This window comes from Varanus komodoensis, unplaced genomic scaffold (assembly GCF_004798865.1).
Source record: "Varanus komodoensis strain SLA01 unplaced genomic scaffold, ASM479886v1 scaffold17, whole genome shotgun sequence".
Lineage (NCBI taxonomy): Eukaryota > Metazoa > Chordata > Lepidosauria > Squamata > Varanidae > Varanus > Varanus komodoensis.
In genome coordinates, this window is record NW_025335505.1 from 10,564,974 (window position 1) to 10,577,855 (window position 12,882).

Consider the following 12,882-nt stretch of genomic DNA (forward strand, 5'->3'; position numbering starts at 1 on the left):
GAGAGAGAGAGAGAGAGAGAGAGAGAGAGAGAGAGAGACCTTGAAACTTCACAGGTTTTTGTTATTTAAATATCATTTGAGGTGTGTGATCAGGACCATATTAACTCTTTAATCACATAACAAAGTCTCAGATAAAATTACCCTCCTGAAGGGCCTCTTTGCTTCAGGAGTGAAGCTTTGAGGAGGTGATTTTGTATGTAGGAAAGCTAAGCCTGCAATCCTGATTCACCATTTTCCAAGTCCCTTCTAATTTAAATAATAGCAAACATGTGGCAAGAGCAATCGTATGGCCATAGTCGAGCATCCCAGTAATCATAGGAATTCCCTGTAACTTTGGAAGGGAAAATGCCTTCCAAAGTCAGAAACAGTGTTCCTACCTCAGTAGAGAGAGTTAGAGCTCTGATTCCCACCCCCTCACAGCTAGTGTGGGAAAAACAATATCTGAGACTGGAAAATCTGATTATCCTGAGCCTTTTCTGGCCTCCTTCCCTAACTCCTCTAAAATTTCCTCACTAGATGGGCTGAAAAGCCTGTCTAGCAAACATACAGGAGATTGAAGGCTGGGGAAGTGAAGATAGCCTCTGCTGTTCTTCCAGTCCTGCCAGCTCCAGAAAACTTTCAGGTTTAGAGGCTTCCAAACTATGTGCCCTACATTTTTGGAGTCAGTGTCATGGAGTAGCCAGTTTGCAGGTTTGGATTTGGTGGAATATGGAAGAGAGTGCCATACTTTTCACAGGCTACAGCACTCTTCACTGTGCCAGAAGTAAGGTAAAGAGTCTAAGCCATGTAGAGTTTTATTTTGTGTTTTGTTTTGTATCTGGTAGTTGCATCTTGTTCAGGCTGGTGTCCTAGATGAACTAAAGCGTTCATGTGTATCCTGCAATGGCAGAAGACCTCCCTGGCCATGCTGCAGAAAAGGGGCCATTAGGAAAGGGAGGGAAATGAAGGTTTTAATGTAGGTGATTCACCTCTGTGTTCTCTGCATTCAGAGCCACATCACGCTGCCCTTCCCTTTGCCAGTTCATTCATTCATGCTTTCATTCCAAGAGTGACAAAATTTGATGTGTAGAAGGCAAAATACAATATTGCCAAATACAGTTTGCATAAAGTGCTTTGTTGCAGTTATTCTGATAATCTGGAGAAGGCAGAGGTAGAGTTAGGCAATGGTTTTACTAGAAAGGGGTGTTCCATTAGATGACCATGTTTATTACTTTAATTGTGAAGCCCATAAATGACATTATTATCCTCTTCCTTCACCATCTGCCATTCCATGCTTCACAGTGCCTCTTCATTCTTCATATATTTTAGCAAAATAAAATGAGAAAGCAAAACCTGATAAAAAAAGAAATACTCTGAGCATATGCCATTTCACATTTTAAATGCACTTAAATCATAACACCATAATGACTACAGGAATAAAATAGATTTTTCTTCTGCCCCAGTGCTAAACAGATTTACTTGGTAGTCTGTTGTAGAAAATGATGATCTATTTTTAAAGTAAAAGCAATAAAATGAACATCTGAAACTACTTATGTGCCTGGCAGGCTGCACAGGGAGAGTTTCAGCCCTTTGGACTTCAGAATGAGCATGCCGGTCTAGCTGCTGATTGTGGTGGTCTTTGCCACTGGCCCTTCACCTCCCATTTTCTAGGTAGCTGCAGGCCATGAGATCTAGTTCTACCTGCACTAGTGGGAAGAAAATGTATTTGGTTCTTTGCTGCTTTAACCTGTTTAAATAAGGAAAAAATACATAGTATTTACTAGGAGCAATGGATTCTCTCCACAGTTGTCCCTTTTTACTGAAGTCCGTGCAGTTACAGTGTCACTGTGGCAGAGTTATCCTTAACTGGAACATTGTAATATTGCTTATAGAAAGGAGGCTTTTCTGCTAGTTGTATTCCTTGACAAACTGAAGGCAGCATAGTAAACTGAAAGCCTGCTATTCTCTTTCTATACTTTTTGCAAAATCTCTTGTTACCTGGGCAAATGTGGTATGCACTTTTTACACAGATATAACAGTTGCAAAGGCTTTTAAGCATCTCAACTTGTCTGAATTCTAGATATTCTGCAAACATATCTGCTTCCTCCAAGAAGTCACCCTGAAAACCTGTCTGCATGATCACATATTTGCTTAAAGGTCCTCACTGAACCCAGTAGGACTTAATTATGGATTCATATGTTTAGCATTGAGATATATGACTTTAATAGATTGGAACATGAAAAATCTGCTCAGTGCATTTTTCTGGTCAATTGGTAGTGCTGTGGATAAAAAGACCTGGTCTGGTCATTTCATTGAAAGAGGTGAGATGAGGAAGTGTTTTTCACTGTGCCTGCCATTTCTAACTGGAATCACTACTTCCCTCTCCCTAAGGACCTTGGACTCTAGGAACAGCATATTGTTCTGCCCTCATCTTGGCATGCATAATACAATCTTTCTAGGAGCATTACTGGGGTCTTAGAACAGAGTGTTTAGACTCCTGGGCCCAGTGATTATGAGCTTCACAAGTTCATTTGCACTGTTTGAGTTCATAGCCACACTGAATCATCTTGTATGAATTCATGCTTACAGGTGAAGGTACTTGCTAAAAGTGTGTATGTATGTCATACATATATATAATAATAAGCCGCTTTACACTTTTAAAAATCCTACCAAGGACTGCTTTTCTCCTTGGGAATTTACCTATTTTGTTTAGGCAAGCATCACATAGGATGTGTAATTATTCTTTCCTGCTCAGTAGGGAAATATGCAGATTTAATACTTGGTCTTTCTTTCAGTAGAAATTTCTGATGCTTTGTGAAGTGATAAAATATTTGTACCAATATTTGGTGCTGCTTCTTAGGGACACAGCAGGTCAGGAAAGATTCAACAGCATTACCTCAGCTTATTACAGAAGTGCCAAGGGAATTATATTGGTGTATGATATCACGAAGAAGGAGACATTTGATGATTTGCCAAAATGGATGAAAATGATTGATAAGGTAAGCTTTGCTTTCTCAAAATAAGCAGTTCTGACTTTGATATTTAAACTGGACCTGAAGTTAAATTTCATTGTGCCAGTGCAGCTCTATAGAATTCTCTCATTTTGTCATTGTATACTTTTGAGTGTTAGACACTCAAGGTGTCTTCTAAGGAATGTTCAGAAGAATTTATGGGCCTTGTGGACACTCAGCTGTACCGAGATGGTATATTCCATTCTGACATTATTTTGCAATATTTGTTTCAAATGGATCAGCAGCTCTCAAATGAAAGAGCAGTAATTCATGATGACATGTATGTGTAGTTTAGCAGCAAAAATAACAGTGATTGTATTGACCATATAATGTAATTTTGATCTGTATGAAATTTAAAGTCTAAAGGCTTCAACTAGTGACATAGGCCATGCTGTGCTTTTTGTTTGTTTTTCATTCCCAGTATGCCTCAGAAGATGCTGAGCTTCTACTGGTTGGAAATAAATTAGACTGTGAAGTGGACAGAGAGATTAGTCGGCAACAGGGGGAAAAAGTAGGTGAAGATCAAATTATATAACATCACTTACAGACTTTCTTTGAAGAGAGAAGGTTACACTGAACATGTAGTGTGTTTTGATCTTAACTTTATACTTAGTTAACTTTTAATAACTTGAAAGCCTTTTATTTATAATTTACTCTTACCCTTATTTTATTAAATCCAAGAAGTTGCCTACCATTTATCTAATTTTAATGTACAAATTCAAACATCTGTTTTCATTTATTTACATGCCATTCATCCGTATCATTCAGCTTTTCATCAGGCCCTGCAAAGATGACTTTCAAGAAAAATATGGCTGAATTCATGAAATTTGTATTGTTGCTATACAGTGGTGTTCCCAGATAGAAATTAAATGTCCATCCATTGCTAATTTGCATAATTACAATCATTTGAATTGGAACTGGTGGATTACCTAAATCATGGAGGCTGCCACATGAAGGTGACAGATCAGTCTTCCATACAAACTTGGCTAAAATGTGGCAATTTGAAGTAAAACTAGAGCTGAGCAGATCGTGTATAATGATACTTGCAGAGGTTGTGGAGATTCACAGTTTGGGGACTGGCAGACCTCATTGTGCCTCAAGGTAGCACATTGGAGAGTCACATGCATGGGCTTCAGTGGTGTGGCTGGCATCAGCTGTGGCTCGGGCAAGAGTGATAATGGATTTTTTCTTTTGCTGCTGTTTGGCTGAGTTGATTGTTGCCTACAAGTGATGATTCTATGCTTTTGAATGCCAGTCTCCCATAGGTGAAACAAACCCCAGTGCTGGCCATGTCTTCTTAAAACATGCCAGCCTGAGAAAAACTGTGTGTGTTCATATGACATGATAACCAGTCATGGTAGGTTGTTTTACTGTATAAGCCAGGTCTGTATAGCTGATCAAAAAACCCAACACCATCAGATTGATCTATCCAAAAGACACTTGCCTGGATCTTGAGTTCCATTTGTTGTAATCCATTCTAAAAGCCAGTGCAGCGTAGTAGTTAAGAGTGCAGAACTGGGACTGAGGGGATCTGGGCTCTAGTCCCCTCTCTGCCATCCCCTTTGGGCCAGTCACAAACTCTCAGCCCAAACTACCTCATAGGGTTATTGTGAGAATAAGATTTAGAGTAGGAGGAGGAGAATTATGTAAGCCACCTTGAGTTCTTTGAAAGGAAAAAAAAGGCACATATGTAATAAATATTACAAACTCTAGTGTGTTTAGGAAGACCAAGAAAAATCCAGAGGACAACTTGTCTGTGCTCATATCTACAAATGGCCCAACACCTTTCATTTAGATTGCATCTGCAAACAGCAGTCAGCTTTTACCGTTTTTAGCAGTCAAGGTATATAGGAATCACCTTCAGTGTCATAAGAGCAGATAGTTGGACAAGCTGATTTTTTTGGCCTAGCCCTAGTCCTATTTGTTTGCAGAGAGGAGTCAGAGAAAAGCTAAATAGCTACTCAGATACATAGAATTTCAATAATTGATTCTAAGAATGATAAATACCCGAAGAATCCAAAAGTCATTAGAGCCCCCATCTTGTTTGGCAGAGGCAGGGCATGCTTATATAATATTATAAAAAGCTTTTTAAAAACATATTTAGGAAGTGCAACAGTGTGTAAGCTGGATCATTAAAAATCAAATGTATGGCTTCTGTGTCAAGATCCAAGTTAACTTAAGTAAGTTGACAGAAATACAGCTTCCTGTCTCCTCTTCCCCTCCTCCCCTGCTGTATCTCACATAGTTCATGACAACCCCTGAAATGAGCTGAAAGGCTAGTTTCTAGAGTGATGTTTTGGCTTACTGGTTTCCAGTTGCTTTAGAAGCTGTTGGCTTCCCATTACACTAGTGGTGAGACCTGCTGGTGTTGGGGTAGGGTTGGACAGCACCCAAAATGTTTACATTAACTGCTGAGAATATTTTGCATTTCTGTTGTGTATTTATGTCTTACTGCTGCATACTTTCATAGAAACGTATAGGCAAATAAATCAAACCACTAATTTAGCTTATGGCCCTCTGTATAATTTTGATCAAATTAAATGTCATTGAGAAAGGCCAGAAATTTATTGACTTCTTTATTTTTCCTATCAGTTTGCACAGCAGATAACTGGGATGCGGTTTTGTGAAGCTAGTGCCAAGGACAATTTTAATGTGGATGAAATATTCCTGAAATTAGTTGATGACATCCTAAGAAAGGTAACATGCAAATAAATGAGATATGCAGTATGATCCTATGCATATTTACAGAGATGCAGGCCTCATTTAATTCAGTGAGATTTATTGCTAGGTAAGTTTATATAGGATTGCAGCCTTAGAAATTTGACTATTTAAAGTCTTGTTTGCTGTATATGACATTCATTACAAATTCTTCCATTACCAGAGTACATCTGGTTGCACACCTTGTTGATATTTATTTATTTATTTAAAACATTTCTATGCCGCCCCCATCGCAACAAAACCTCGGGGCGGCTCACAACATACAGCATAGTTTTGTATGTGTTAAGTATGAAATAAGACATTTGTATGTCCTTCTTTACCTTACTGATTTAGACTTGACTGCTTGCCAAGATAGGAATTTAGGCTAGGTTATGCTGGCAGTGTTATCCTGTAGATGTAAGTGTCTTTAGTATCTGTAGATTGTACACAGGATATTGCTTACATTAGGCTTTTTTTCATTTTAAGATGCCTTTGGATGTAATAAGGAATGAATTGTCCAACAGTATCCTGTCTCTACAACCAGAGCCAGAAATTCCACCAGAACTGCCTCCTCCAAGACCTCATGTTCGTTGTTGCTGACTTGCTGCTTTGTCCAGGGGAAGGAAAGAAGGAAAAAAGCACCTGACTACTCTGCACTACAATCATGTGGCAGTTCTTTGTTGCACTTTGATTCAGAGTCAGAGCTATACACTAATTTGTAAATATGCAAATATGCAAACCTGGGTAGGATTCAGCTATAACTGGTTAAGTATTTCCCTTCCCACAAGTGTTTTTCACTCCTCTTTCCCAGTACTATAAATATTGTATAATTGGCTGAGAAATACGGCACTCCCAAACCTAGGATGTAAGAAATTAAATGCGTACATTACTTATTCTGAACATAAATGTTGTAATAGTCCTTGATATAAACAGAATCTCTTCTAGTATATGGTGCTTTGCTAGCTTTTTTTTAAAGATAATTTTTACAGTTTAGACTTACATGTATAAAGATTTCTTAAGCAGCTTTGTTTCCCACAAAAACTCAAAAGAAATTGTTTGATGTAGGATCTTAAGATGACTGACAGCACAATTCTATGCATGATTACTCAGAAGTTCTACTTTGTTACTGGCGCCTAAATCCATGTACGGGGCATCAGATTACAGACTGAGAGTCAAACCACCAAATGCTGCTGCTGTGCACCCTCCATTCATTTCAGTGGAGCTTACCATTGAAATGAACAGGCATTATATAGCAACAGAATCCATCGGATTGTGTCCTGAACATGCGGCAAATAGTTATTTCCAGCGGTTCTTTATTATTTATTAAATTTCATGCTAGGTTGTTTGTGTGAGTGTGTAGTGATGCACTGCATTCTGCGCAGTTTTTAAAGGTCAAATTGTCAACTTGCTCAGTCAGTTTTCCCCAAGTATAAATTAGCAGTCAGATTCTGTATAAAGCAGAGATATATTTGCAATTTATTTTAAAAAAAGATATAAAAGGCATTGCTGCTGTCCTAGATGAATTTTTAAAAAATCATTTTTAGGACATTTCCTGATGAGGAATAGATGTTTATTTGTCTGAAAAAATGAGATAAGTTTTGTTAAAATATACTTTTTCTAATAGATGCGTGTATTCCTTTCAAATATGCTGTGTTAAAGGGTTTTTTGTTTTTGTCTGAATGAATTTGTGAATTATATCTTTTTGGTATATCTTTTATTAAAACTGCACTGTATAGTTTAGCTGTGGTAAACCAGTAGCTGCGTATTTGAATAACTTGATGTGTCCTAAATGTTTGTTGTGGTATCGAAAACATTGTCATTCTAAACTAAGGACATGCCAATAAATTTTGTATTTATGAATGACAATGAAACTGCATCTCTTATTAGAATGGCAAATATCAAATGCTGGCCAAAAATGGAAAATCAATCTTTGGAAAACATTTTTAAAAATCACTTCCTACCTGGTAATAGAAGGATAACTGAATGTGTTGACCTGCAGCATGATCCTAAGCATGTTTTCACTTATGAGTTCTGCAGAGCTCTATGGGATAACTTCTTCGTAAGTGTTCAGGACTGAGGCCTTAGCCAGACTTGTGCCCTCTATTGCCATGAGAGTTGCCTGTTGCAGTAGCTCAGCAGCCAGTAGCAAAAGTACTGATAACTCATGCAGCATAAAATGAAGCCACTGGCTTTCAAAATTCAAATTGCCACTTTTATTTCCTAGTGCCTGAGACTTTGTTCTATGTGCTAAGCAAGTTGTCTGATAAAGCAGTGTCCAGTTATTTTCCTGGTATCTTCAGGTTTCTGGAGTTAAATAATTGAGTGCATTTTAAGTATGGCTGGTCTTGGTATACCTCTTGGATCATTTAGTTTCAACTAATAAAAGATGCACAATTGAAATGTATTATTTCTGCTACCACAATGTGCCTATACATTCTGCACACCTACAATGTGTGGCTTTCTATAGTATTGGCTAGATGAATTTTGCCATTTTTGTAGCACTGGTAGGACTGTAATAATGCTGTGGGCAGTAACAGTGGAAAGGAACTTATGGACAATAAGTTTAAACTGGACAAGCATTTAGGTGATTTCCCTGTATTTTTAAAAAATATGTGTTTTGCCTTCAGTTCTTGAATAAAAATATAAGAAAACAGGTCTAGCTAAATGTTTACATCCTATCAAGAACTATGCACACCTGTACATTCAATGGAAGAGTTATACTTCCACTAGACACTAGGTTACTCAGAAGGACTCAAGGTGGTGAGCAGATGTTGGGTTGGATCCAGCTGGACTTGTATATATGTGGAGGAGAAATCAGTGAGAAAGTTAATCATTACGAAGTTCCATTGGTTTCAATGGATTTATTCTAAGCCTGGCTAAGTCCAGATCTAAATTACCTAAATACACAGTTGGACAATACTTTTATTAGGGCCAACCAAAATGCCACAAAGCATGTATCAGGTTTTTGATTTCTCCAGGACTTAGTGTGAAAAGTAGCATGGGAGGAACCAAAAAGTACAAGGATGTTATGTTGTAGCCATGAGGTCTGTAGAGTCATACAGCATAACAAGCCATCGTGGGGGGTTTTTATCATTGTTGGTCTGTTGTGTCATCAAAATCTCATTGTAATTCATCATAGTCTGTTTGGTTTTTGGCAGGCACAAACAGAAGCAATGATCTGTATGGTTTCTTGGTACCAAGATGGCTTGTTGTGACATGAAAAACACAAGTCATTGTGGTTGCAAGCACTGTGGCAAGAGCTTGGCAAGAGGGGCCTGTTGCCACTCGTGCCATGCTAAGCAGCTGTTGGGGCAACCCCACTCAGTTTGCCCCCTGTCCTAAAGACCCCTTTGGGCTGGAGCTGCCTGGCATTTGGAAAAGAGCAGTGCCACTCAGCTGACTCCCCTGCTGCCAACCTTCGTGCATGCCAGGGGGAAGCTCCTTTGCACTTCAGGGGCAGGGGCAAGAAACAGGTGGTCAGCTTTGCCCTAAGGGGGGGGTGCCTCTGCTGCACCCCCCATATGCACCACAGGGAAGCCCCTCACATGTTACTGTAGCACATAGAGAAGGCGGTTGGCATGCTTTCTTTTTGAGCCATTTTGACAATGAAACATACTCTCCTTTTCATTTAACACTGGGGATTAAATATCTTTTCCTCTGCTTCCCCTGCATCCTTGCCACTTTAAAGTGGATTTCCCAGCCCTCCAGAAGTGATTTTGATATCACTTAGGGACTGGAGAGGGGAAGGGTTTATTGCCTCCCACTTGGTTCTGTGGAAGAAGAACCCCACTGGAAACAACCCTTGATTCAAGTGCATTCTTTCCATGTTCAAGAAGCACATCAAACATACCTTTTCTCAGTAGTGGGAAAAGAAGTTAGCTGCAGAACTCCGAAGAGAACTTCATTGCCAGAGTGTTCTTCTCCCTATATACATTTTGTGTAAGTATAAAATCAGCCCAAGCCACAAAGTTTGGGAAGCTTATAATAAATAATACCCAAATGTAATTGCCGAATGCTTTCTCCTCTCTTAAAACTAGCTATAATTTTGTCTTGAAATGGTCATGCTTGTTAGCTTGGCAGCAGAACAGGAATGGGGAAACAAATTGAGAAGGAATTGCCCATGACTTTCTGGAACCTATAATTCTATGTCAGGTCTAAGAGGCCCAGTGGAATTTAGACTGTTTCCTACAAAGCCATGTCAAGAAAATATTTTTGTGATAGCTAGATTTGGTAGCATAGACAATTACTGACAGTAAGCAAATAGCACCTTGATTTTTTAAATTAATCTCATCTTTTTCAAGGACAAGTTGCTGTCTCAAACTTGGTGTAGAATCTCTCAGCATTACCACAGCTTGCTTTTGATTGCTTCTACCAGTACTAACATACACAGAGGTACTGTTGATGTCTTTACTGTATTCTCTCAGTTTGAATACATCAAGTTGAATGTAGTTCAACTAGCTCTGTAGTGTTACCTGAAAATATCTTTTTTTAAATTCTTATTTATTTACTTGCAGTGCCAAGAAACAAATGCAATAGGCCTTCCAAGCTGCTGTTTGAGTAGTTTCAGCATTGTGGGTCATCAGGTGTACTGATCCATTCATTTAAATTTTAATATCTGGTGGCAAAAACATAGGCTTTACTATGGAAGCTAACAAAAGGATGGGTGCATTCTCTTGAATCTACATAATGTGGCATTTGGAAGTCTGATATTAATTGGATGTTCAATGATACTGCAACCCACTGTGCATGAACTCGATAACAGTGGATTGCACTGTTATCTGGACCCAGGCCATTTCTCACAGGGAGGTTTTCCTTTCGGCAACAAGCCACCCAGACAACACATGACTTGTTCTAGGAGTTGTTGAACACAGACCAATCCCATTGTGGGCCTCAACAAGCAAAGAGCAAGCTACTCTGCCAGAGCAGCAAAGTGCTCTTTCACTGTTGGTATTTCAGCCATATCACCACCAGCGGCACCTACTCTACCAGTGTCCAAATAGCACCTTTGGAGTGACCACCACTGGTTTTTGAACGCTTTTGAAAAAATGGCAGCAGAAATATGCACAGCTGAACTTTTATTTTCTCTATATTTTTTTTCATCTATCACAGGTGTACAAGAGCACACTTAGGATACCTGAAACATGCACTCTTTCCTGGCCAGTGTCCTGGTCAATATGTCAAAGTGCAGTAGGTAGCATCATTGACATCAACAAAGCAAAGCGGCATATTGCTTACTTTGGGCACACTTAACAGCTGTCGATTGGTGAGCTGTCAAATGAAAATCAAAGCAATGAAAGAGGGTGGCGAGAGTATTTCTCTTAGCAGTGTGATCCTGCTTGTTGTTTGTCAACATTGCCCTGCCGGTTTCCCATGCCCTCCAGCTTTTCCACACTTTCCTGAGCCTCTTGGTGCTCCAGAAAGGGATCTATATCCAGCCTCCTTTTTTTTTAGTACTTTTGATAGGTGTCTTTAAAAAGCATTCTTTTTCAAAAATGTCAAATGTGAGCATTTATTTTTGGATGGGGAAATAATACAGTCATGAAATCTGCATCTATCTGTCCTCCCCCACCCCACCAAAAAAAAAAAATTCTCCAAGTGCCATTTAGCCATTGGTGGAGAGGCTGCAGTGGCAGCAGCGTGGAGCTCAGAAAACAAAATAGCCGGTGAGCAAAACAGGGTTAGCAGAGCAACTGGAGCAGAGGAGGTACTGGGAGGACTGGGAGAAGGATGGGGAGAATAACCTATGATAAGCCAAAATGTTAAGGAACACCCTGGACTTTTCCATGGACAATTCACACCATCTGGCTTATTTGCAGGGTGACTTGTCATGTGAACTTGCCCATTAAGTCACATCCGTGTTTAAATATTTGAAGTGCGCCTATTGCAAAGTAAAATGGTGCTGATGGCTGTTGGACTCTGGTCCAAAGTTCCATGATACCTAACAGGCTTAGAAAAAGACTTGGATATACTATGTAGTGACTCACAAAGCCCATTAGGGGTCACTGATGTACTTTATATGAAATACATCCCATAGGACTGTGCCTGAAATATTTCCCACTGGATTTCTTGAACCACAGTTTGGTTTCTTCAGAGAGAGAGAGAGAGAGAGAGAATGAGAAAGAGAAAGAGAGAACTGTGGAGAGATACTGGGAGATAAGTCTGCATAGCAGAGTAGGATGCTACTCATTCATGTCTATTTCTGAAACTAATTGGCTAATTGGCTCAGAACAACCCAACGGATTCTCCAGTAGCACTTGAAGATTGCAGAAACCTAAAACTATCTGGGTCTAGACTCTGTGGCAGCCCCAATGCTTTGAACTTCTCCAAATGCGGCATTTCATGTCATAGTGATGGCAGATGCTGCACCAAGGCATGAATCCCTCTGAATTTGAAAATTCGAGTTCTCTTCCTTGACCCACAATCCATACAGGTTCCAAAGTTCCTTTTTGCCCTCTCCTGGCCTGGCTCCCATGTGGTTTTGTGCCCAAGTTCTTTTCCACCTGGCTTGGTGATGTCATTCCTCAAGTTTCTGTATACTCCAGCCTGAATCTTTTAGCAGTCCTATTTCAGTGAGTACCTCTGCTTCCCAAGCCTTTCCATTGTTTTCTCCCCATAACTGTTCATTGCATATTTTCTTTCTCTTTTCCTCCTGAGAGGAGGATCCCATCCCACAGTCCTCCTTGTGGCAAGCTTCCCCTTCATCCAGTTGAAGGTCATCTGACCTGTTTCCTCCCATCTCTCTCCTCTGTCCTCAGTCACCTGTTTCTGGGCTCCCTACCTTTAGATTTCCTACAGCTGAGGGCAAGGAGATCTCACTCTGATCTGTTGCTGATTCTAGGGCTTGCATGAGGGTTTATGCCAGGGTAAACAACCTTCTTTTCCTTCAGGGGTTCTGTCTATAGCAAGAATCAAAAAGGGGTTTCTCTGTCATGGAACAGAAGGGGAAACAGCTGTCCCTACACTCTTCTCCCCTCCTCTTCTGGGCACAGAACTGGTTGTGATCAGCATACTTGGTAGTATAACATCATTATTCTACTCAGGTAAACTATCTTGCATGTTCTCATAATCTCTCTCTCTCTCTACACACACACACACACACAGAGAGAGAGAGAGAGAGAGAGAGAGAGAGAGAGAGAGAGAGAGAGAGAGTCTATGTTATCCTGTTTTATTGAATGCTCTCTTTAAAAAAACTCCC

The 12,882-nt window shown here is 39.8% G+C and overlaps 1 protein-coding gene across 1 annotated transcript in view; it reads left to right on the top strand.

The window, feature by feature from the left end:
- RAB12 (RAB12, member RAS oncogene family) overlaps positions 1-8,340 on the top strand; it is a 21,407-nt gene extending 13,067 nt beyond the window's left edge. Inside the window, exons 3-6 of the mRNA XM_044426398.1 lie at positions 2,840-2,978; positions 3,412-3,501; positions 5,583-5,687; positions 6,174-8,340. Coding sequence (XP_044282333.1) covers positions 2,840-2,978; positions 3,412-3,501; positions 5,583-5,687; positions 6,174-6,287 — 448 coding nt within the window. The 3' untranslated portion in view covers positions 6,288-8,340. The remainder of the gene's footprint in view (positions 1-2,839; positions 2,979-3,411; positions 3,502-5,582; positions 5,688-6,173) is intronic.
- The last annotated feature ends 4,542 nt before the right edge of the window (positions 8,341-12,882 follow it).